Below are 27,297 nucleotides of genomic sequence, written 5' to 3' on the forward strand. Positions count from 1 at the left end.
TCATCCATCAGTATATAAGAACTAGTAAAGTAAAGTGTGCGTGTTAGTCCCCATAGGGAAATAGTTCCTCTGCATTTAACCCATTCACCCAGTGAAGCAGTGGGCAGCTGCCAGTGCAGCGCCCGGGGAGCAGTGTGTAGGGACGGTACCTTGCTCAGGGGTACCTCAGGGTAGCCGTTCAGTGGAGTCGAACCCCCGACCTTCCGATCATGGGGCTACCACTCTACCTACTGAGCTATCCCTGCCCCTAGGTCAGCTGCTGTTCAGCAATTTCCATAAAAATCAACTGTGGAACACAGGTTTCAACTTGTAAAGGTTATACAAATGACCACAGTTCTCTGTCATCTCCTTCTAAAAACCACCTGATCCTCTTCAGATTTCTCTGCAGTTTCTTCCATGAAAGTGGTTGTCACATTTTCCAGCGGCTGGGTTCTTATTTTGGAGTGAACCTCGCCGTTTGCTTGGAGGTATCAGCAGGAGGAGCGTGACTGGAGGACGAGAGCAGAGGAAGACCTGATAGGAGTCGAACCCCTCTGGCTCAGTGCTCAGTCATGTTTACACTTGACAACAGGGCGCCATGAAAGAGCGAGGAGAGGCGCAAGATAAAAAGGAATAAGAAAGAAAGTAAAGAGAGGGAGAGAGGCAAAGATGAAGGGAGAAGGAGGAGGAGGAGCAGAGCGAGGGGGGGGGGGGGGGCGAGGAGGAATAAAAGGAGGAAAGGTTGTTTTTAGTTTTAATGAAATCAGATAAAGGTGTGATGTGGGATTTACGCTGTCGGTGTGACACTCAGACGACACATTTAAACTTTTAAGTCTAAGGCTAAAGTTTCTTTAAAGTCCTTTTTTTGCATTCATTACTAACAGTACGTGCATCACAAACACTGGATCAGTGTTCAGCTGAAATTCACAATATAGTCATGGTGATGGTAGATTTGGGGATCTGGGGAGCTGGAACTAAACTGTTCCTTTGCAATAGGAAATACCTTGATCATGGTTATTTTTTTCTCTTTTGCCCTAACTTGCTGTTTGTGGGATATAAACTTAAAATCGAAAGTCACCAAAAAACATAGTCTTACCCAAGTTTTTATTGGCTGTCGACCAATTCATGTTTCTCATATCAGATATTTTGACTTATCTTTTCTTAGTAGGTCAATGTAAAATAACTTTTTGGCAGCGTAGTCCTGCATGTGTGCTATACATGTGTACTTCCTGGAAAGGTCAAATCCTTCGAAAAGAGACAAAACAAAAACCAAAAAAGCATCTTGTGGCAGAAAATCAGCGTATACATGACAACTCTGAAGGCCTTCAATATTTTACACATCAAACGTGTAAAAGATTTTATGCATTTAAAATATTTTGACACTCCACACTTATAGTAAAGAATGCTCATGTTGCCTGTGAGGAGGAGGGACTATCTTAAGGCTAAAGTCTATATGCCGAATAAACTTAATAGACTACACAAGTGACTGTAACATGATTAACTGGAGTCTTACCATGCAAGATGTGCACTGATGCCTATCTAAGTAAATCCTCCAACCTAGATGTATGTTGTAGGCTGGTGCAAACACATGACTGCACCTCTGTTGAAAATTTACAGGGAGATCAACATGAGGCGATGTTTCTGTATCTGATCACAAAACTAATACATTAGTTTATCGATTTAATTTCTATAATTATTTTCTTTAGAAGTCTATGAGACAGTTGCCTTCAGTTCATTCATTCAATTCATTCTGAATAAAATATTGTTGTACCTTCGCAATTTTGGTAAATTGTAATGTTTAGCCTGAGCAAGTTTCACTATTATCCTATAGGATTGAAGCAATGTTGCCAAAGAGGTGAGGGGAAATTTGTATTCCTGCATTGTCATCAGTACGATGAAACTGATATTTATATAGCATATGGATGAGGGAGGAACTGGCCACTTTGCCACTATTGATAGTAAAAATGATAGACGAAGAGAAGAAACAAGATTGAGTGCTGTTTTTATTTTCCCTGCTAATTAAAAGCAGATGTCAAGGTACAATTCTCTGAGCTTGTTTAACGCAGCACTACTGTTTCCTGATTTACTTTCTAGGCCTCTCTGCACTCGTTGAGAGACCATTTCACTTCTCCTCATCCAACCCACTGGACTTTCTCCGGTTTCAAAAATCTCTCTGCCGCACCCCCAGCCCCGCTCTCTTTCTGTATGATTAAGCTCACTCATCCCTCTGCTTACATTAGCTCTAAGCTGGCAGGTGTCTATGAGATAGAGTTTTATAAAGCCAGCAAACACAAAAACCTCCACAGAGAGAAAGCAGCCTTAATTGAATTGTCAAACACAAATCTACCCAGAGACTCAGTTTGACAAAAACTCATCTGAAACACTGCCTGTCTGTCTCAGTTTAAGAGTGACTGTCTCACTTCTTCGTCCGCTGGTTTGTCTGAGTCAGTGCGTTCGTTCACGGGTCGCCATCAACTTTTTGAGTTAATTGACCTTTTTTACTTGTCCAGCCATAAATGGCACATGTCCAGGTAAATTACAATAATGTTATCATTTCATTTTTTTTTTTTTTAATTTAGACTTCAGGCAGTATTCCAACTGTGTCGAGATATAAATTACTTATATTGTTCCAAACATAAATTAGTATTTATAAATAGTAAAGGTTTTTTAAGTGATCGTCGGAGGTGTAATGAAACCTTTCAGTAAAACTTTATTTCTGTAGGTTTGCCGGTCTCTCTGATTGTGTTATTATATTGCCATCTTTGCCATAGACAAATTTACACTTATTTTGTTTATTTTGTGGCAGTTCCAAACATCTGCATTATCGTTGGACTGAATTTGTATATACTGAGGCAGATTGTGTTTAGATTTGCGATATGGTGTACAAAGCTTCAGAGGCCGTTCTTGCCACAAGGCAAGCTGGGCAACTGCTTGGAGCTCCAGGCCAGTATGGGGCCCTTGAGAGACAAACCTTACAATATGCAAAGTTGACAATGACAGTGGAGGAGACCTGAGCTCATCTAACTACGCCCCACCTGACTCCGCTGACTCCCTTTGCAAATGGCACGCCTGATTCTGTTTAAACAAACCTAATGACAACAATGGAAGCCTCTCAGTGAAAAGAAGAGGCGTTATCCTTCTTTCCTTTTTTTCTTTTTTAAAATTTTATTTTATTATCAGTGTTTGTTTCAGTTGTTTAATTATTTTTGTATGGAGGGCATATCTCTATGCTGTATAAAGTCTCCATCAATACCTCATCATGCAAACTAAGGATGTTTCTGCTATATTTGTATTTAAGTTAGTTCCAAGTTTAGAAAACTGTTTCAGTTGGTTTTATTTTTTATTTTTTTTGCACAAGTCTAAGTTTTATTTCCGTTTTAGCTAACCAAAATTACATTCTCAATTTCACTCCACATCCAGGTATAGTTTTTTTGTTTAGTTTTAGTCAACAATTTTGTCCAGAACCACTACTTTAAAACTGCAAGTGCTACACCTGGCTAAATATAGTCTATAAATGAAATCAATCTGCATTTTCACATTACTATAAAACTTTCTCATCAGCTTAAGGTGCAGTTATGATGGTGAAATGCACTTTTGTCCTAATAAACTGATCACAGGAAGGTGCAAAGTTGGTCACTGGAAGGATCCTGCAACCAAAAAAGGCTCAGGACAAAATCTAGTGTCAGAAATTGAGGATGACCATCACACAATGTGACTATGGCCTCTACTGACCAGCCAGTGGGTCAAACACTGTAATTGACCGCCATTGTGTTTTATGCTTGATAGATATCCCAGATTTATCAGCTCTGTATCACACAGTGTGGATTATAAGGTTTGTGGAAACCTTAGTATGTAATGTCATGCTTGGACAGACACCTGCAAGCCAATCAGAAATATATTACACAGTAAATTGTACACATTACACTGATGCCACTATTATATATTAGTAACCACTTCAATAAACCCTGATTACTCTTTTAAATTCTGCTTACAAGTAGTTTCCAGACAGCCTTTGGCTCAGCGCCTTCATCTTGATTTTTCTCACTTAGACTGTATAAAAGTTTTGCTAACTCTGCTGGTTTTTAAGCTTCTGACCAGTTTACATGCATTTTTTTCCCTTTTTTCCTTTTGTTCCTCTGGTTGTGATGGTGTGTAGAGATCAAAGCCACAGTTGGCTCAGCTTCACATGGGCCTGTGCGGCGAGACGAGGGGGTTTGTCAAAGGCATTGCATGCGCCTCTTATTCTTCCCCCACCACAGAGATGGGAAAAAAAAGCAACAAAACAAAACCGAAAGGAACGGCCTTCTTATTATCAATATTAATCTCTTTTTGGAAAGGCATCTGTAGACTGTGAAGCTCGGCAGTCTTTAAAAAAAAAAACACGCAACGCGGCTTATTCAAAAAAAAAAGCCATGTTTGAACTTGCTAATGTTTTTTTCCCCTCTCTCTCACTTTCCATCTCTCCCTCCCCTTCCCTCTTTCTCTCTTTCTGTCAACTTGAGCTATTCTCTCCCTTCATTTAGCATGCCATTAGCTCTCCAAGCTGTTGTTTGTTTTGTTGCTTTAATGTGCTTTTTTCGAACAAAACAGCGAAAAAAAAAAGCAAAACAAAAAAAAACAAGGAATAAAAAAAAAGAAAAAACAAGTCACTGAAATATAAAACATGTACAATTTTGTGTATGTGTATGTGTGCTGGGACTATGTGATTTTATGGTTTGGAAATGTTTGCCTCTGTGTGTGTGTGCGTGTGTGTGTGTGCGCGTGTGTGTGCGTGCGTGAGGGCACTGGCACTAAACTTACTTGGGTCCAGATGTTCTAATTATAGAACAGCTCCGCTGCCTAATGACAGGAAACACTAGCCTGTGTGTGTGTGTGTGTGTGTGTGTGTGTGTGTGTGTGTGTGTGTGTGTGCGTGTGTGTGTGTGTGTGTTGTAATGTGTGTAAGAAACATGAATGAAATTCTCATCATTAACCTCTTGAACCCTGATTTCCTCCTCAGATTTTCCCTCAAGTAGCCATAAGGTTTGACAGACCATTTGTATATGTCTGACTTTCACATACATTTGTTGTGCACATGGATTTGGTTTTCCCAAATATTCACTGTGGCAAACTTACACTCAACAAGTGCTCATTTAACAGATGTTCTTATTCTTAGGACAACAAGAGAATAAAACCCCAAGAATATACATGTTTTTCCACCCAAGCTAAATTTAATTGAAGCTAAAATTTTTCATATTCTGCACCATGTACATGGTTAGATACGCCATTGTTTTATTGATACATGTCTCACCTCTGTGAGTCACTGAGGGGATGTAAATGGACCCGTTTTATTTAGATTGAATATGGGACTTTAAGCCTCAAAACTTAAGTTTTCAGGCTTGTATGACTTTATATATGCTGCTTTATATCAAGCTGCTAGCTGCTTGTTAATCTTCCAAAGTACTTGGTAGTGGGTCAAGAACTAACAGACTCCACCACGCTACACACTTAACTGTGAACATGACACAAAAATACTCAGATACTTCAATAAAAACACTTAGAATATGGTCTGAGGACATTTTAATTGGCTAACAGTGCTTTATACTGCTGATTAAGTTTCCTGCTAAGTTTACATTTATTTTTATCTCTAATTACTTACTTATTTTTATTCATTCTTTTAATTTATTGTGTTTTTTTTATCTTAAGTGAAAGTCAAATCAATGTTCATTGCATGATGTATAATAGCAGTAAAGATCATTCATTCAATCATAGACTCTCTCTGTTAGTGTGTTTTTTGTGAAAATGAATGCATGTTGGATTTGGCTATTTGGCAGGGCTATGTTGGATTAATAAAGTTCTCCAGTCCCAGTCTAATTCTCTTCTTAATAACATACTTAAATGTTGGCAGGGAATAAGTAAATAGGATTAGGAAGCTGACTTTTGGTGCTTGACTGTTTCCATATGCTGTGCTACAAGTGCATTTTGTTAATTATCCAGGTTCAACACCCAGCCCCACAAAATGCAGGACTTTTAACACCTTCCGTGATCTAAAAGTTTCTGCAAATATATTTGGAAAGGAATCACTGTCACTTTGTTTTCCCTCAACATACTGAAAACGCTGTGAAGTGTTGATATGAAATGTTTCCTGTCTCCACAGAATATGTGCTTAATGTTAAGATGGGCACAACAGTGACATTATCTGGTTTTTGATTACAAATCAGTTGTTTACCTACACAATCTGTTTGCTAATTCGTGTGATGGCATTCATGTACTTTTTGGATATTTAAAGGCATGTTCCATTGATCCAACGAATACTCGAGGATACATTAAGGTTTGCAATAACATAGCTTGAGATCAACAATTAAACCCTTGACTATTTTTTTTAAAAGACCTCCTGAAGGTCAAAGTGAGCTCCCAAACACAATTAGGAGAATTTTAATTGAGTCATCTTTAACTCCATTGGTGATTCTAAATTGTCCATAGGGTAAAATGTGTGGAGTAAACATGGTAAAATTTGACTACATCTGCTGTGGTGACCACTTCAGAAAGAAGGGACAGGCCGAAAGTCTGCAGCACTTTAAATATTTAGTAAAACTCAAAAACCGCTGTGTAAAGTCCAAGTATAAGTACATTTTGCTTTTTAATATGCATTACATCTTCATAATAACAATGTGTTCATGTATTTACAGTTCTTACAAATAGGTCCTCAAAAGGCTTCTTGAGGTTGGTTCCCAATGCAACCTTACCTTAGCTAAATCGAGTCACCTTACATGAACTCTCCACTGAGTTAGTGGCATTGATGCCAATAAGCACAGTAGGATATTAACATGGCCTGCTGTACATTTAGGTGTGCTGACAGCCCATTCAAGAAATTAGTGGCCTGGTTTTGGTTATATTATTTAATTGGGGGATATTTAGTGCCACAGAAATTAGCAGGTATTTGTGAAGGTTCGATGCATTTTCTAATCAAGTTGTCTCGAACTAGCTGGTAACTTAGCACTTCACCTTCTCATGTAAAGATATTCACTTCTGACTCCAAAAAGGAAACGGGGTGAAAGCCAACATGCTCAAATCAAGACATGGTTTGAGCATCTACAGTTTGTGTGTGTGTGTGTGTGCATGTGTGTGCATGTGTGTGCATGTGTATTTAACACTGATCCACTTTATTAACAGTTTGTCTTCTTTCTTCACTAAATATAAGAATAATTTTAAACTCTGGCAGTTTGTAGATTTGTATTCTTTAATTGCATGTAGCTAATTTTCTAACCTTTCATTGATAAAAACAACAACAACAAAAAACAATCTCAGCTCATCACCCATCAGTAACACTGATCATGGGTGGAATTCTGTCCTCCATCAGTGGAAATCTGTTCTTGTAGTACATACATGTTGTTTAGTAGTAGCCCTGATGGTGGTCATTCTTGTCCTCTCTCTTCTCGTTGCTGTGGTAACAAGATGTCAATAGATTTGGCATCCTCATCCTCATCTCCAACTGTCCTCTCGATCAGAGCTCTGTATCCACGGAGACCGGAGGAGAGGACTTTTTTTCTGAGCTTCGTGTCTCAAAGTTCAGATGGAGAAGCCATCTGCTGTTGTGCCTTGCTCAAAGGTTCTACAGGCGGGTCAGCCCCAGGACTGACTTCATAATCCTGCTTCTCTGACCCTGAACTCTCAATGTTAGGAAAGAAAGTCATATGAAAAGAGGGGGAATAATTATTAAGGAATGGATAGAATACATGGAAGAGAAGAAGGATAAAAGAACATAAGTGAAGGAGGGATGGAAATGAAATGAGAGCAGAGAGGAAAGATGTGAAAATGTGTGAATAAAATGGGCAGTGAAGAGAAAGAGAAGAAGGGAGTGATTAAAGAAAAAAAGATTAAAGATAAAGGTTATCAGGAAGGGAGAAAAGAATTAGAAAGGAAATTGGGAAAAGAAGGAAAGAAAGTAAGCAAGAATCAGGAAAATTGTGAAGGGAGGAATATATGTTAAATTCTAGTAATGAGGGTATACGTGAACTAGTAAAGACGAAAGAGTTAATAATAAAAGAAATATGGAGCAGAATAAAAATAGAGTGAAGAAAAAAGAGTAGAATGATAGGATGGAGGAAGAAATAGAGCTGGAGAGAGAGAAAGGAAAGGAAGGAAGAGAGGCACTAAGAAAAAGGAAAAGAATAAAAAATGTGAAAAGGACAAGAACGAGTATGAAGGTAGGACAGAAAGAGAGAAAAGAAAGTAGGGAAATCAAATTGGATGATGGGGACCCGGAAAGAATGAGAAGAAAAGAGGAAAAATGAATATGGGAAAGAAGGAAAAGAGAAATGGACGGAAAGATGAACAGAAAGTAAAGGAAGAGGAAATGGGGTTTGAGAGATAGGGCAAAGGAAAGGAAGGAAACAAAGGAAGGAATGAAAGGGAGACGAGGGGAGAGGGCATGAATCATATAACAAAACAGGACGTGGTCGACTTCCTGAATGTGATTGTTTCATCACTTCCTCTACTTGTCCAGACACACACACACACACACACACACACACACACACACACACACACACACACACACACACAAACAGACACACACGTAGTGGGATTGTGGGTGTTAGACAGTTTAAGCAGCTTTAAAGGAGAAGATACAGAGATGTAATCTGCCTCTTAATTCTTACTGTCTCGTTTTAGTGTGTGTGTGCGTGTGTGTGTGTTTGTGATCGCCCTGGATAATAATCTGAATTTAGCTCAGTGAAAGTACGAGAAGCTTCAGTTCCTAAAATGACTGAATTAGATCTTCATCTGTGGTCCTTCATGATTTTACGTCTCCTCCTGCTTCATTTTCTATTTCTCTTCTCTTTTTCTTTCATCCTGCAGGTGATTACTCCTGTGATTATTATGTCATCCTCAGGTTTTGATGAGAGCTTGCAGTTTAGGTTGAAACGTACAAACCAGATTGTTTATAGTTTATTTATAGTTTATTGTTTATAGTGACCTATAGTGACCCAGTGGTCATGAGAGGTCAAACGCACTGCAACTTAAGAACGTGTCAGCAAAAAGAAAACTGCTGCAAAAATACACAAAACCCAGCAGAAGTGTTTTTGGGGAGATAATAATGTGACAGACCAGCTGCAAAAGTGACAAGCTAACAGTAAACGGCTAATAGAAAACTAGTATTGTATAAATCATACAAAACACAAAAAAACACACATTACTTTGTATCTTTTTCTCTCTCAGAAAACTGAAATATCCACCACTTCTTTTAAACAGTTTCCATGAAATCTTTTGCATGTTTTGATTTCTGTCTCTTCTGCACCCTTCCATCACATCGTCTAAAAAACACTTCCGTTGTGTTTTATTGAACTTTCGTTGCGTGTTGTTTATTTTGAAGACAACTGTTTGTAAAGATTCATTCCTGAAATAACTTCTATTTTCAGTTAAAATGTAATTATACTGGTCAGCACTGTGGTTTAACAGTAGTTGGACCACTGAAAGGCTCTTCCTTGTGGTGCTAGCATGTTCTCCCTGGGATTCCTCTGGGATCTCTATTTACTCCCACTATCAAAAAACATGGTAGGTTAATTCTGTTGTGTCTGTGCCCTTGACCAAGGCTTTGGCTTACAGCTGGGGTTGGTCCCCAGGCACTGCACAGTAGTTGCTCACTTCGTCTTATACTGAAGATGGGTTAAATGCGGAGAACACATTTCCCTGTGGGGATCAGTAAAAAACAGCTGGAAGGGTCAATTCAAATAGAGTTGTTCAAACAAGATCTAACTGAAGCCGAGTGAGCACTGAAAGGAATGAACCTGCCAGGTTAACCTAAAGAAGGTCACAGCAATTTATAGGTTAAACACAAACTGTTTTACATGCACAGGCAGTGTTTTTCTGGAAGCCCACCTAATGGTGATTATTTGAACTGCACCTAAAAGAACCTAAAGCCGGATAACTACTCTAGCATGAATAAAATATGGAAGTCATCAGAGAATCCTGTCCTGTATCTCAAAGTGAGAGAGGTTTAATGCTGGTTATTAACCTCAAAAGATTTCCACTGGACAAAATGTTTGGATTTCTAGCAAAGAAGAAAATATAGCTGACTGAGCAGAAAGAACTGAAGCTATGGATAATCATCAATATACAGGGAGTGCAGAATTATTAGGCAAGTTGTCTGTGAAGGTTCTCAGTCATCCAGGTCATCGTAGTCAAAGGAGCTTGCAAAGAAAAGCGTCTGGACTTCTTTAAGTTACTTGAAGACGTTTCACCTCTCATCCGAGAAGCTTCTTCAGTTCTAAGGTCAAATGGTGGAGAGTCCCAGATATAAACCTAGTGGGAGTAACCCCCCACAGAGGGACAAAAGGACCACCTGATGATCCTCTAATCGCCTGAGCCAAGGTGTGAAACTGGGTGTGGGTCCCAATCAGCCAGAGTTTCGGGTGAGTTCATTGTGAAACCTGGCCCCACCTTATCATGCGAATTCCTGAGATCAGATGGCCCAGGATGGGAGTGGGCGTTAAGGCATCTGGGAAGGGATCTCAAAACTGGATTATAGATGGCAGAGAGTTGGTGTCGTAAACCCCCGCCTCTGTTCAAAGATGGTCGCTCACAGTGGACATAGATGGCTTCTTTCACTCCTCTTTCAAACCATCTGTCCTCTCTGTCCAAAATGTGAACATTGGCATCCTCGAAAGAGTGTCCTTTATCCTTAAGATGCAGATGGACTGCTGAGTCTTGTCCTGTGGAGGTGGCTCTTCTGTGTTGTGCCATGCGCTTGTGAAGTGGCTGTTTGATCTCTCCAATGTAGAGGTCTGGGCATTCCTCGCTGCACTGTACAGCATACACCACATTGTTACGTCTGTGTTTTGGCGTTTTGTCTTTCGGGTGAACCAGTTTTTGCCTGAGTGTGTTGCTGGGTCTGAAATACACTGGGATGTCGTGCTTGGAGAAAACTCTCCTGAGTTTCTCTGATACACCGGCTACATAGGGGATGACAATGTTGTTGCGTCTGTCCTTCTTATCCTCCCTCGCTGGTCTCTGGTCTTCTTTTCTGTGCCTCTTTGCTGACTTTAAGAACGCCCATTTAGGATAGCCGCACGTTTTGAGTGCTTCCTTTACATGTGTGTGTTCCTTCTTTTTTCCTTCAGGCTTAGAGGGAACATGTTCTGCCCGGTGGTGTAGGGTCCTAATTACTCCAAGTTTGTGTTCCAGAGGGTGATGGGAGTCGAACAGGAGGTACTGGTCCGTGTGTGTGGGCTTCCGGTAAACTTCGATGTTGAGTTTGCCATTCTCTTCAATGTGCACAGCGCAGTCCAGGAAAGGCAAACAGTTGTCCTTTGTGTCTTCCCTGGTGAACTTGATGTTTTTATCCACAGAGTTAATGTGCGCAGTGAAGGATTCCACTTCTTGTGTCTTGATTTTGACCCAGGTGTCGTCTACATATCTGTACCAGTGGCTGGGTACTCTTCCTTTGAAAGAGCCAAGAGCCTTCCTTTCCACTTCCTCCATCTAAAGGTTGGCTACAATAGGTGACACGGGGGAGCCCATGGCACAGCCATGTTTTTGTCTGTAAAAGCCTTCGTTGTACTTGAAATATGTAGTGGTGAGGCAGAGGTCTAACAGTGTGCAAATCTGATCGGGTGTGAAGTTGGTCCTGTCCTCCAAGGAGCTGTCTTCTTGTAGTCGTTTTTTGACAGTCTCCACGGCCTCCGTGGTGGGTATGCAAGTGAAGAGAGAGACTACATCAAAGGACACCATGGTTTCATCTGGATCCAGGGTAAGTTTCTGGACCTTGTCGGTGAAGTCGGTGGAGTTCTTGATGTGGTGTGGGGTGTTCCCCACGAGAGGAGCAAGGATGGTAGCAAGGTGTTTTGCAATGTTATAAGTGGCTGAATTTATGCTACTGACTATGGGTCTGAGTGGGACAGCTTCCTTGTGGATTTTAGGAAGTCTGTAAATGCAGGGTATGGCATCCCCTGGGTAAAGGCGGTGATATGTAAGGCGGTCAATAATTTTGTCCTTTTCAAAGTCTTGAAGGCAAGCTGTAACTTTCTTTTTGTAGCTGCTTGTGGGGTCTCGCTTTAAGGCTTCGTAGGTATTGTTGTCACTGAGGAGAGTAGTGATCTTTGTATGGTAATCTGTAGTGTTTAGGACCATGGTGCATCTTCCCTTATCAGCTGGTAAAACAGTGATGTTGTGGTCTTTGCTCAGGGAAGCGACGGCCTTCTTTTCCTGTATTGTGAGGTTGGATGGAGGGACTTTGGCACTGGAGAGCATGGCTGAGACTTTCATCCTGATTTGCTCTGCTTCTGTCTGTGATAATTTATTAATCCGTATGGCAGATTCTGTGGCTGTGATGAGGTCCACTATGGGCAACTGTTGTGGAGAAATGGCAAAATTGAGTCCTTTAGCTAATACTCTCTTTTCAGGTTCAGTGAGAATCCTGTCTGAAAAGTTCTTAACCCATTTCTCCTGACTGACTTCAGGTGTGTTTTCTTCTCTGGGTTGTGTAGGTTCAGAATGAGGAGTGTGTGTTTTTGAAAGCAAGGTGTGAAATTTCCTGCGTTGTCTTTCTTTTCCTTTAGAGTGTTGGGCCCGCTGAGCCTTGTCCACAAACTTGTAAACCTCTTCTAAGATTGGAGAGGGTAGAAGGGTTTCCAGTTCCTGCAGGGTCTGGCTGATCTTGATCTGGAGGGCATCTATAGTGAAATGGACCTGTCTTATCCTTTCACTTAAAGGGTGATTTTGTGCTCTCTGTAGAATCAAGTCTGCTCTGTATCCCCTGACAGTGGATCCAAGGCGCAGGCTCTTAGGAACAACTCTGACCTTAGAACTGAAGAAGCTTCTCGGATGAGAGGTGAAATGTCTTCAAGTAACTTAAAGAAGTCCAGACGCTTTTCTTTGCAAGCTCCTTTGACTATTAGGCAAGTTGTATTTTTGAGGAATAATTTTATTATTGAACAACAACCATGTTCTCAATGAACCCAAAAAACTCATTAATATCAAAGCTGAATGTTTTTGGAAGTAGTTTGTTTTTAGTTTTAGCTATTTTAGGGGGATATCTGTGTGTGTAGGTGACTATTACTGTGCATAATTATTAGGCAACTTAACAAAAAACAAATATATACCCATTTCAATTATTTATTTTTACCAGTGAAACCAATATAACATCTCCACATTCACAAATATACATTTCTGACATTCAAAAACAAAACAAAAACAAATCAGCGACCAATATAGCCACCTTTCTTTGCAAGGACACTCAAAAGCCTGCCATCCATGGATTCTGTCAGTGTTTTGATCTGTTCACCATCAACATTGCATGCAGCAGCAACCACAGCCTCCCAGACACTGTTCAGAGAGGTGGACTGTTTTCCCTCCTTGGAAATCTCACATTTGATGATGGACCACAGGTTCTCAATGGGGTTCAGATCAGGTGAACAAGGAGGCCATGTCATTAGTTTTTCTTCTTTCATACCCTTTCTTGCCAGCCACGCTGTGGAGTACTTGGACGCGTGTGATGGAGCATTGTCCTGCATGAAAATCATGCTTTTCTTGAAGGATGCAGACTTCTTCCTGTACCACTGCTTGAAGAAGGTGTCTTCCAGAAACTGGCAGTAGGACTGGGAGTTGAGCTTGACTCCATCCTCAACCCGAAAAGGCCCCACAAGCTCATCTTTGATGATACCAGCTCAAACCAGTACTCCACCTCCACCTTGCTGGCGTCTGAGTCGGACTGGAGCTCTCTGCCCTTTACCAATCCAGCCACGGGCCCATCCATCTGGCCCATCAAGACTCACTCTCATTTCATCAGTCCATAAAACCTTAGAAAAACCAGTCTTGAGATATTTCTTGGCCCAGTCTTGACGTTTCAGCTTGTGTGTCTTGTTCAGTGGTGGTCGTCTTTCAGCCTTTCTTACCTTGGCCATGTCTCTGAGTATTGCACACCTTGTGCTTTTGGGCACTCCAGTGATGTTGCAGCTCTGAAATATGGCCAAACTGGTGGCAAGTGGCATCTTGGCAGCTGCACGCTTGACTTTTCTCAGTTCATGGGCAGTTATTTTGCGTCTTGGTTTTTCCACACGCTTCTTGCGACCCTGTTGACAATTTTGAATGAAACGCTTGATTGTTCGATGATCACGCTTTCAGAAGCTTTGCAATTTTGAGACTGCTGCATCCCTCTGCAAGATATCTCACTATTTTTGACTTTTATGAGCCTGTCAAGTCCTTCTTTTGACCCATTTTGCCAAAGGAAAGGAAGTTGCCTAATAATTATGCACACCTGATATAGGGTGTTGATGTCATTAGACCACACCCCTTCTCATTACAGAGATGCACATCACCTAATATGCTTAATTGGTAGTAGGCTTTCGAGCCTATACAGCTTGGGGTAAGACAACATGCATGACTAGGATGATGTGGACAAAATACTCATTTGCCTAATAATTCTGCACTCCCTGTAATAATCAAGTCCACATGCATCAGAACATTGCTAAAATATCACAGTGTGTGGGTGCCTTCAGCAATTTAGCGCCTTGGCCATTTGTTCAGAACCAACTGGATATGTCCACTGGGCTCTACCAAACAAAAATCAGTTACCATGAGATTTGGTTTGATTTTCACTTGGTGGTGCAGCTCTCACGTTTCAAGTCAATTCCAAAATAAAATTGCCTTTAAGGCTTTTACAACTCATTATGGCTTACCTTGGGAGAGGTTCTGTTTGAGATGTTCCCAACTGAGAAGGTGTAAAAGTGTTTGATTACACAGCTGAGTTTGACTAAAAGAGAGTCTTAAGAGTATCTCCAGTGAATATGATGATCACAAAACTGCCAATCAGCTTTTTATTTTCTTTAAATCTTCTCTGGGAACAAATGATTTTCCGTTACCTTGTTCTACGTTGTCGTTGTTGAATCGACACCAGGTAATGATTTTCATTCATAACAAAAATAAGACAGTTATCTTTTTAAAGATCATTTTAGGATTATTTGAGTCTTTGAGCGTGCACGTTTTATTAAATTAATAAATGTGTCAATAGTTCTGTTTCTGATCACCACACACTGTTTGACATTTGTATATTGGGGCTGGGGAAGGCCTATAGTTAATTATAGAGTTTGGTTGGAGACCAGATGAGAACAGTGAGCCTACAGAGCTCACACAGGTGCACACCCATACGCTTGATTTTCTCACAGCACGACCACTGTCCTCATTTCTGTCAATCAGAGGCCATTTATTACCTTAATCAACACGTGTGTGTATGTGTGTGTGTGTGTGTGTGTGTGTATGTGTATGTGTGTGTGTGTGTGTGTGTGTGTGTGTGTGTGTGTGTATCTGCGTGAGTCTTCATGCCATTACATCATTACATATATAACACGTTTGTTCGTGGTGCATTTCCTCTGTGTGTGCCAGGAAACTGAAATCTTTAAAGCTATGTGCCACAGAGTAGAATTGGTCAGTTATTTCAAAAGTTTCTCCCTGAAAGTGGCTAATACAGTTAACCCAGACATATTCATTCAAATGCTTTTAATTTTTAAGTCCAAGGAATTATGCTTTTCACTCTCTTACTGGCCTTCTTAAAAATTATTTGCAACAATTTAGCTATTAACGTCTGGTTTATGCAGCCTGAGCATCTGATGTTGAGTTGTGTCTGTTACTTAAACTCTGGGAAGCACTGATGTGGGGTCTAATCTAAGGCATCATTTACACAGGTCTAGAGACATGTTTGCAACCAGTTGCCACGAGGGAAAAATGTCTATTCTGCAACCAATTACTGAATGGTTGCTGAAGATTGCTGGGTGAAATTATTTCCAAAGAGGTTACTGCAACAACAACAAAAAAACCCTCCTTGAGATTGCTTTGGTTGTGTGTTGGTTGCCATTATGATTTTTAATACAGCAAAACTTTTGCCTTTCAATTGTGTGTATGGGACTGATTTTGGTGACATCCTTAAATTGTAGCTTCAAGAAAATAAGCTGGGATTTGAGCTAGTTGTCTTTAAGTTGAAGGATTTTGCTTTAATGGAGACTGAAAGCTGAAAATCAGCCCTTTTAAATTAGCATATTAACATCCACTAGGTCAGTGATGGTCATATAGGTTTGATTTTGATTGGGTTTTCTTTCAGGCACATCCAATATAGACAAATTAGCACGATTTTACATTATAAATATAGTATTACGGTCTTTCCAAACTATCCAACTAGTCAATGCTAAACACTAACCAAAACCAAACCCTAACCCTACATGGTTCTCTAGTGACCAGGTTAACTGTATTTCACTGCCAAAAAAAAAATTAGAAAACAAAAACAACACTCACATGGAATACAAAGACTGGCTCAATGGTAGTACTTGGGCACAGGGCTGTTTTTGTCCTCAGTAATCACACACACACACTCACACTCATATACACTCATACACACACACATTCACACTCATATACACACACACATAGGGTAACTGTATTAATAGGAGTCTGTTTTGTGTCAGGCAGGTCTTAATAGGATCAGTGTGAGAGACATGGAGCTGTCTGTCAGTCTAAGTTCATTAACTGATGATAGATAACCTGCACTGTGTGTGCGTGTGTGTGAGAGAGGGAGAAATGGAGGGTTAGGGCTGTATGTTTCTGTGCTTTTCAGTGTGTGTTTCCCTGCTTGTGTGTAAATTCTCTCCCTCTCTCTTGTGTAATTTATAGCCCTCAATCGGAGCCTTATCAGGTGCAGGACACATGGACGCCTCCTTCTCTCCTCCTTCTCTCCTCCTTCTCTCTTCCTTCGCCACATCTTTCAACTTCTGCACACCCAACTTGTATTTTCTCTCCTCTTTTTCCTCGCCTCCCTCTCATCCAATCTTCCCTTCTTTGTAGTTTTCAATGAGCAGAGATGCATTCTTTAATTGCTGTACTCCTCTTCCTCTTTTTTCCCCCATCTTCACCATTTCTACCTCATCAGGACCAGCAGTCTTCAAACCTTTCTTCACTTTTAATTTCTTTTTTCCTTCTTCTCATTCCCTTTTTCAAACTGCACCTTATTTGCTGGACAGAAATATGCATTACCAAAGAAATAAAACATATAAAGAATCATATTTCTGGTTACCTGAAAACAACTGTTTACCAGGACATGTAATATAAAGCCACTTTAGCTTTTTCTTTATTTCAGGTAAAGAATCCAACTGAATCACTATATATTCATCAGATCAAACTACTCAGCTTCTTGACAGCATCTCCCAGGGGATTATGGCTTCTCCCAATCTCGAACTGGAGCTCTTTTACATTAAACAAAAGTATTAACCGCTATACTACAGAGCTACACCTCCAAATCATGCTAGTTAATGATTAATAATGCAGTGTTTGTTCCCCTTATGGGTACAAAATTACTAAAATTCCTTAATTAAGTTCCCAAAATCTGCTTATCCATTCTACTACACCAACCATGTTTAAGTTATGTTCTTCAAATAAACAGAAAGTCATTTAGGAAGAAGAAAATGAGAAAAAAAACACTCAAATATCATTTCACTAATTCTGAATCAGTATACATATTGAAAAGGCGTGAGAAGAAGTGGACGCTTAGTTTAATCTCATCCCTTCTCCACAAGTTAATATTTCACTAGCTTCCCTTTTAACTCATTCACTGCCAGCCATTGGCAGTGAATGAGTTAAACCCATTGACTCATTCACTGCAATTGACGGCTATAGACGTCAATGGCAGTGAATGAGTTAATATAAATCTCAATAACGATGATAGACATATTTCTAATAACAGAATATTTACACTTCTTGTTTTTACAACTCAACAACTTTACCTCAAGACGTCAAAGCCAAGGACCTCCAGTTTTCTAAAGTTAATTGCAAAATCTTATTTGTGCATTAAGACCACATCTTTATACCTCCTTTTGAGTTCTTCATAGTTGGACATTGCTTGTCTGATCAAGTGTGTGTTCCCCTTATTCCAGGCAAGTTGCGTGTCTCCTAATTACATCGGTTCACGTCTCAATTCCCACAATCTGGTCAAACAAATGTATTATCTGTCAGTCTGAGTGATAAAATATAAACTGTCTAAATTTGCAGATGTGTTCCCTGAATCCATCCTAAATCTGACGGAATGTAAGTTCCCTAAATGTAATCTTTTACCTTAATTACCTTAAATCCAGCATGTGCTTAAAAAACCTTCTGACCTAATACTTGTTCTCTATATCTAATTGTTAAACTGGTTTTCCTAAAGCCATTAAGCTCCAAATGTACAGGGTGGGCCATTTATATGGATACACCGCAATGAAATGGGAATGGTTGGTGATATTAAAGTCCTGTTTGTGGCACATTAGTATATGTGAGGGGGCAAACTCCTCAAGATGGGTGGTGACCATGTTGGCCATTTAGAAGTCGGCCATCTTGGATACAACTTTTGTTTTTTCAATAGAAAGAGGGCCATGTGACACATCAAACTTATTGGTAATGTCACAAGAAAAACAATGGTGTGCTTGGTTTCAACGTAACTTTATTCTTTCATGAGTTATTTACAAGTTTCTCTTTGTTCACAGCCATTGACATGTCGAAGAGGTTAACACGTGAGGCGCGAAATTGTGTTGATATCTGGTGAACACAGTAACCGGGTCATTGCAGCAGATTTCAGTGCAAGACACCCTACGAGACCACCCATCTCCCATGCTACAGTTAGCAAACTGCTTGCTAAGTTTCATGAAACTGGTTCAGTGTTGGATTTGCCAAAATGTGGACGCAAGAAAACTGTCACTAATGAAGAAACATCAGTGGCTGTCCTAGCTTCATTCAGCAAGAGCCCACAGCGTAGCACTCGCCGCATGTCACTGGAGAGTGGCATTAGTCGAACATCCCTTCGGCAGATATTAGCTACTCACAAATGGCACCCTTACAAACTCCAGCTACTGCAGCATCTCAACGAGGATGACCCAGATCGGCACACAGAATTTGCAGAATGGGCAAAACAAAAATTGGAACAGGACCCTCAGTTCACGCGGAAGATTTTGTTCAGTGATGAGGCAAACTTTTATGTGAATGGTGAAGTTAACAAACAAAACCACCACTATTGGTCTGACACTAACCCACATTGGATGGATCCCTCCAAGACTGTTGGAACAACAAAAGTGATGGTTTGGTGTGGTTTATGGGGTACAACGATAGTGGGTCCATTCTTCATCAATGGAAACCTCAAGGCCACTGGATATTTGAAATTGCTACATGATGATGTGTTTCCCTCTTTGTGCACTGAAGCTGGCTCGTTCCCTGAGTTTTTCCAGCAAGATGGTGCACCACCACATTATGGGTGCCAGGTCCGAGCATTCCTAGATGAACAGTTTCCTGGAAAGTGGATTGGGCTTCATGGGCCAGTTGAATGGCCCCCAAGGTCTCCCGATCTGACCCCCTTAGACTTTTATCTTTGGGGTCATCTGAAGGCAATTGTCTGTGGTGTGAAGATACGAGATGTGCAGCACCTGAAACTACGGATACTGGATGCCTGTGCTGGCATTTCCCCTGCGGTGTTGCTATCAGTGTGTGAAGAGTGGGAGAGGAGGGTTGCATTGACAATCCAACACAATGGGCAGCACATTGAACACATTTTATAAGTGGTCAGACACTTGTAAATAACTCATGAAAGAATAAAGTTACGTTGAAACCAAGCACACCATTGTTTTTCTTGTGACATTACCAATAAGTTTGATGTGTCACATGGCCCTCTTCCTATTGAAAAAACAAAAGTTGTATCCAAGATGGCCGACTTCTAAATGGCCACCATGGTCACCACCCATCTTGAGGAGTTTGCCCCCTCACATATACTAATGTGCCACAAACCGGACTTTGATATCACCAAACATTCCCATTTTATTACGGTGTATCCATATAAATGGCCCACCCTGTAGTTTGCCCAAATTCACCTAATTATAACAAGTTCCCTAAATTTTCATGGATTGATGACAAACTGCATTTGTACAAATATAGTGTCTTATCCGTTTTCCATGTATGTGTTAATAAAATCGAGTGTTCATCAGGTGTTTGTTGAAAATATCCACCTGGTCATCAAACACACTCCCTCAGACCAACTCATTATTGAATATGTGTTACTGCTTTTCAAAAGCCAATCGCTCAATCCAGCTTGCCATCAAGTGTTTTCTTTGTCATTTCTCCAAACTGTCGTAAGTTTTATTCTCTATTATATTCTGGTCTGTTCTAATCTGTTATACAAAGTCATAGCCCAAAGGTACCTTAGTCAAGGTGGGGACGTTTGGCTTAATTCCAAAAGGCTTTCTGTAACTGAACCAGTTTATTTCTGTTGTGCTAAATCACACACACACGCACGCACGCACGCACACACACAGATAAGCTGACATTCCAAATGACTCGACAATGAATGTAAGCTGCTCACTATACACACACTGACACAATGAAGAGCCTATTGAAGAGAGATTTGTGCATTACAATGCATGAGACGGCTGTGTGTGTGTGTGTGTGTGTGTGTGTGTGTGTGTGTGTGTGTGTGTGTGTGTGTGTGTGTGTGCGTGTGTGTGCGTGTGTGTGTGTGAGAGAGCAGCATTTGCACATTTTATGCGACCTGAATGCACCGGTCTACCTGTCATGTATCCCTTCCTTTCTTCCTCTCTCTGTTGATGTTGATGTCTCTTGACCTTTGTTTTCACCAACAAATCGTCAAATTATGCCCTTGGATGTTAGCCTTGTAAGCGTCACAGCTCTATAGTAAAGGTCTGGTTAACTTTGACTAAACTAAAGCTAGTCTGTTACAGTTTTTTACAGCCGCTAGGACACATTTCACAATACTTAGGTCACTTTTGCAAAACTCTTCACACAATCCTCCTAACTGACCGTCAGCTTGGCAAAGCAGCTCATTTCACATTCAAAATGCACTACAACTACCAAAACACTTTATTCAGGTCTCAAATAAACTCATTCTTCCAGAACACTAGCAAAGGTTGACAGCCGACAAACACACTTTGTCACCCACAAAACAATGACCTAAAAAACACTAACAACATGTAGCATTACACAGTGTTTTCTTGTGTAAAACAAGGACACATCTCTGTTTATAATTTCAATATATGTTACTGGAATGAATCAGACATCATGCAGAATTTGTTAATATTTGTTTATGTATTTTTATTTTTTTGCACTAAGTAACCCAAAATACAAGAATTTGTATACACACCATCCACTGATACACATACAATAGTAATGCTAATCTACTCGGTCTTCTCCATTTGGCCACATGTTCTCATCCACATCACATCTTATGTCATCTAGGGCAACACACCTAGGAAATAATCTTCTGGCTGCCAGAATTGAAGGAGTTGAAAAATTGAAGGAGTAACACCTGTGTAGATGTTCATCTACAATGAGAATCAGCTGTGGCTGGTTAAACTGCATTTTTAGATTTAAAATATGTTTCAATAAAATATTGCTGTTGGATTTTGCTGTCTTTTTAAGTTTTGCATTGTGTTATTGTTTTGACCATAAGTTTAACAGTTTTGAAAACAGTATGTAAGCACATGCAAAATGTCCTGTACGTACAAAGATTTTTGGCAGTTGTTGTGTCTGAGTGAGAAGATAATTCATGAAATTTGAGAGATGTAGTCATTGAATGCATTTTGTGCCAAAACAATGATAACTGATCCTCAGTTTAGCCCACATAGACTTCTGTTGTGCTCACTGTGTGAGGAGTTTTGCAAACGTGACCTAAGTATTGAGAAATGTGTCCTAGCGTCTGTAAAAAACTGTAATAGGAATAAACATACAATGTCCATAGAGGATGATTGCAGTGTGCCATGTGGTCAACCTTTGGAATAAGAATTCATCATGACCCTACAGAACCTGGTGCCATTCATAGGTTACCTGTGACCCCTCAGTCAACACTCTGAGCTTTTGTAAAATATAACTTCCTAATCCAGTTTGTTAGATATTAGTGGTCCGCAGAAGGCTTAAAGGACCATTAAACTTTCCTGAGACACATTAAAGGCTCTGCAATCATAATCAATAATGTTTAATGACTTGGGGAATGGTGATATAATGATTTACGCTGCTGTGGTTGATTATAGACACATTACAATTGTAATATAAAAGTGCTGAAAGATATTGATTGATATTGTGAGTGATTAAAATGCAAAACTAAGGACTGCAGATATTTAATATGTCAAGTATAAACGAAACGACTGTGTGTTTTAGAACATCATGTACAATGAAGCGCTGAAAAGTGTTTCTTTTAACTTGTTATTATTTCATTTTTTCAGTATTTTTTCATCTATCTGCTTCTTGCTAGCTGATTAACACATAATTTTTGGACACTGAATTTTGTACTCTCAGTACTGTGTGTTGTGTGTTTTCTTTGGTCATTTAAAAAAATAACCATCATTCTCTCCCTGTCTCACAGATATGGAGGAGAGGACGGGTGCAGCATCATGGGCGAGTGGAAGTCGTTCTTCCAAGGTAACAAATTACAATAACCGCTAATAATGATTACTAAAGCTGATGTGTTTGCCTTCATTCATAACATTCATCATTTCATGACTAATGCACTGTACGTGTCTTGAAACAACCTGTTGGCAGGGACCTTTTCACTTTTTTTGTCCCCTTAGAATTGTTCCTGTTTTTCAAACAGACATTTTTAATGGCCATCAAAACCTTGAAGTGCTGGAACTCTCAGCCACTTGTACAGTAGTGTCTTGGATCTTAAGCACCAAACAACAACAGTGTTTGAACTGTTGATCACATATGTGCCTTTCATTTTCAAATTAAGGTATTTGACTGTTTAAACGAGCCAAAAAGGTACATTCTAGTTCCAAAGTGATAATTGTATATTAGCAACGACACACTAAAAAGGCTCTGGGTTCAAACTTCCTGGTGCCATTTTTCTTCTTAAGCCTAAAGAGTTACAGCATCTTATGAGAGTCCTCCAGGTCCTGTAAGCTGTGAATTGTAGCTTTGGTGGATCAGACTTCTTAGTGCACATAGAATAGAATAGAATAGAATAGAATTCAACTTTATTGTCATTGCACATGTACAGGTACAGGACAACGAAATGCAGTTTGCATCCATCCAGAAGTGCTTAGTGATATAGATAGATTACAATATATATTAGCAATAATATAGATATGTGAGTATATTACAGAAATGGGTCTATTATGGTATCCCTCAGCACCCAGGCCCTGGTTCATTGTGTGCCCCTCTTTGAACCAGTCTTCGACATGATTCTTCTATGTTTTTATAAGCTTTCGATTAAAACTGAGAGTATATTGTAGTAAGGCAAGCAGGCAATGTGTACTAAAGAGGATCGGAGCTATCCATCTGAGGCCTAAGTCATTGTTAGTGACCACATCCATAATCCTAAACGCAACACCGTACAATCAGAATAAGTATTTTTTTTCCCTAAACGTGGCAATCGGGGAATGAAGAAAATACAAAAATTCTAACTTGCACACATCAAAAACTATTTTCTTATTTTTTTTAACTTTTTACTTTTAAGGTTGGGTTCATCATCACTGATGACTTTGACCTCAGAGATGAACTAAACTGTTGTACAATAGCAGCAGGGCATAGAAACAGTACCAAGCTGTGAATATTACATTCATTACATTACATTCACATTTAATAATTGTTTATCATAGATTTTATGATAACCGTTTGTCCTGTGTCACCATCTGAAGAAATCCAGTATTTTTTCTTTTAACTCTTTCCACCATTTTACCAGCTACTTATTTTATCTGCCAAGAAGTAAATATACTGAATATCAATATACAGATAGGTACAGAAGAGGCTGAAGCTTTTTATGAAGTTCCATCAAGAGCATCTCAGCAGCAGATTCAGCCTGTAATTGTCTTCAGCCTGTCTTCACTACTACCAGTTTGCACACATTTCTACTTCCTGTGTTTAGATTTGGCAGGAGACCTGTGTTACACGTCTTTAGCTTTGCTTCCTGTCATTGCTGTTGTGTTTTTCGTCAAGTATTCAACATTTATGGAAACGGAGCATGTCATGTTCCTGCTAAGAGTGCTAATTTCTACGCTTGCTGTGGTCAAACTTAGACAGATAACCTGCCTACAAGCAGCTCCATCACACGTTGTTAAACTTACAGCTTCACATTTAGTTTTCATACATATTTCCAAACATTTTGAACTATACACTGCTGTATACACCATGTACACTGGAAAATGTAAAAGTGTCAGTCATCCAGTGTTGTCTCTACAACTTCAAGGACTACTATTTCTACTTGTAATGCTACAGATGATGCTGTTTGCATTGCTAACTAGATGTCCTGTCTCCCTCCTCAGAGTTATGCCGATGGGTCTCAGTACATGACGTCACATGACAGCCTTTCACCTCCGTACACCAACTCCAGGGTAACAGGTATGGTGCAAGCTAAATGTGTGTGCATGGGTACATGCATTTGTTTTTATTCATTTATTTTTGCAATTCATTTTTTTCTAGCCATCAGCTTTAGATTCACAGCTTTGTCGGGTCCTGACTGTGTGCGCGTGTGCCTGCGGAGAATTAGTGAAACACTAGCGTACACTGGAGGAGACAGGTCATCTGGCATGCAATTTCTCTCTCTCTTTCCTCTCTTGGCCCGCTGTGTGGAAAAACGCCAGGCAGTGTGTGCTCATTTACCCATGATGCTCTCTGCCTCTGGCTCTCTTCGATGTGGCGCCAGTTGTGAGCAAATGGCCACTGACACAGATAATCTGCCTCTCTCCCTCTCTCTCTCTTCCTCTCACACAGTCACACAGGCATATAATCACTGAAACACACACGTGCAGATGTACTTACACACACACATGCACACACACACTAAACAGAGCTTAATTACCTTTGACTGGATGCATCAAAAATGGAAGATGTTAGCTCTCAGCTATCTGACTCTACCTGCCTTTTTCTGCCACTCTGTCTCTTGTGCTTCTTCTCATTAGTTTTGAGTGAGCTCACACTTGTGATGCACTGAATCTTAAACCCTCCACTCGAAGTGACAGAGTTAAAAAAAAATGTGCTGTTTGTGCATTTTTCTCCTATATTTCTTTGGCTACACATAAAAGATGGGCATAGCTACCATGATGTCTCAAATTGGTTTGTGCATTTTAGAGCTGTGACAATATTTAGACAAGAAGGGTTAGATTAGCTTAGGTAGATCAGTAAGCTTGATTAGCAGGGTACATAGAAATCAAATACTAGAATTTCACTTATCAAAACAAGTACACTCACCTCTGGTCTCTTACTGCAGTTAACCAATAACAAACCAAATATTTGTCAGACAATTACACTAAAATGCTGCACAACAAAAACTCTGACCACATTTCTTAAGAAGGGGGTAAATTGGCTGGTGACACTAAAACTTATTTGGAGCAAGCTGTTAATCTGTAAGGTGGAACAGTGGTGTAGTGGTTACCACAACTGACTTGATACTTGGTTTTGGTTGTTTTTCTTTTTTTTAAATAAGTGCCACATGAAGTGGGTGGGATTGCTCTTGCAACGCCACCTGAGAGTCCAATGACATAATTTATATGCACCTCGATTTTTAAAAAAGCCAGGTCTGATTCTTGTGGAAGAGTTGCTCATATGACTCATCAAATGATGTCACTCCCTAGCTCAGTTGGAAATCTGGCTGACTAGGTCCTAAACAAGTACCGGGTACCAGGTACTGCCACTTAATGGAAGTCCCTTAAACCTGAGAGGAGTTGAGTCAAAATGAGTCAAGTAGGTACTAGTAGAAAAGTGACTTAAGTATTCGTCCTGCGATAAACTGGCAACCTGTCTAGGGTGTACCCTGCCACTTGCCAAGTGATGGGTGGCATAAGCTCCAGGCCCCACGGTGACCCTGAACTGGATAATTGGAAGAAAATGGATAGATGGTCATTTATTTATACTGTAAAGTTGAGCATTTTAAAATGGGAATTTATGGGACTGACCATACCTGTTTTCACATTTTATGAGCAAAGGTATAAGGACACTTAACCAACAAAAGTGTGTTAATTACTTTAATGGCCATATGTGCCCAAAACAGGTGGCAGTAATGTGGTGCTCTAGCAGCCTCCACACGTTGAATTTCATGGTTTCTGCATCATGTCAGAATTTGCTCCCGTTTACCCACAAAAGCATTAGTGAGGTCCAGCTTGATGTTCTGCAGTAAGGCTTGGCTTGTACTCAACGGTGACTAGTGTTGAGCCTAGAGCTTTGTTAGCTCAGTTAAGTTCTTTCACACTAAACTGGGACATTTATATTTTCATGAGTCTGACATTGTGCACAAGGGTACAATCATATAAAAAACAGGAAAAGATCTTCCCTGAACCTATTGTTTAAACATCGCAGTGGAACTAAAGTGCTGAAATTAAACTTGTAAAAGAAAAAAAAAGAGCCCCTTTTGATATTTTTTTAACCGATTTATAAATGTTATAATTTTAGAGGGCATGGAAGTCTGGTTTCAAGTGGTTAATGGATTTTAGACAGATGCGTGAGTGGTGGTTAATTAAAAATGATGACAAACATTTTATTAATTTTGTTCATGTCATTAGGTGGAGTTTAAACTTGCCTAAGCCTCTCGAGGACTCGTGTTAAAGTTTTAATATATGCACGCACAAGTGTTTAAAAGCAAAGTTCACAAAGGGGAGGTTATTAATTAAATCAGCTGAAGCAAAAGTGTAAAAAAACATTTTTATTATCTTATAGAATTATCCGAACCTGGGTGTCGAATGCACCAACAAGGCAAACGAAATGTAAAACTTGAGAGTCGTGGGCCTCATGTTGGAATGATCCATTGTGAGTGCGATGTGTTGTGACAGTGTTGTGATTATTTTATGTATCTGCAGACGCAGAGAGCGAGCAGACAATGCAGAGTCAGAAATGGAAATATTGTATTTCATCGGGCGCACAGGAGCTGCAATTTACTTTGATAATGATAATGCTAAGAGACCGAGACAGCAGGGGATATGGAGCACACACAGTTCTATCATTGCTAAGAGTTTTCTAGAAAACTCCCTCTTTGCTTTCTACCTTTAACAGAACCATTTCTCAGTCAACTGGTCTTGTAAAATTTGATTGTGTTTGATGTTTGTGTTAGCTTTTCTCTGTGTGTGTGTCTTGATGGATATTGCAGTCTTCAGTACCAATACTAAGATATCAATGATGCTGTTTCTCAGCCTGGATGAGAATTAGCAACTCCAACTCTGAGGCCACGGTTCTGATTGGAAAACGTGGATTTCCTGCTCTGGGTTGGGCAGGAGTTCACAAACCTTGGGTCATATTAACACTGGGAAATGAAGGAGCAGGAAATTGACAAGTAGATCAGTGAAACGTTGGCACTGATACGAATGCTGTATCGATCTCTTGCCTTCAGAGATGAGCCTGTGTCGAATT

The 27,297-nt window shown here is 40.0% G+C and overlaps 1 protein-coding gene across 6 annotated transcripts in view; it reads left to right on the forward strand.

The window, feature by feature from the left end:
• tcf4 (transcription factor 4) overlaps positions 1 to 27,297 on the forward strand; it is a 256,145-nt gene that overhangs the window by 51,747 nt on the left and 177,101 nt on the right. For all 6 annotated transcript variants that reach the window (XM_086300095.1, XM_086300096.1, XM_086300093.1 and 3 more), the window contains 2 exons: positions 22,328 to 22,383; positions 24,225 to 24,300. In XM_086300095.1, the coding sequence (XP_086156221.1) occupies positions 22,328 to 22,383; positions 24,225 to 24,300 (132 nt within the window). The remainder of the gene's footprint in view (positions 1 to 22,327; positions 22,384 to 24,224; positions 24,301 to 27,297) is intronic.

The sequence above is a fragment of the Aulonocara sp. 'chitande type north' Nkhata Bay genome, linkage group LG7, assembly GCF_057382095.1.
Source record: "Aulonocara sp. 'chitande type north' Nkhata Bay isolate Kocher_YH1m ecotype deep benthic linkage group LG7, A_spYH_male_GT1.1, whole genome shotgun sequence".
NCBI lineage: Eukaryota > Metazoa > Chordata > Actinopteri > Cichliformes > Cichlidae > Aulonocara > Aulonocara sp. 'chitande type north' Nkhata Bay.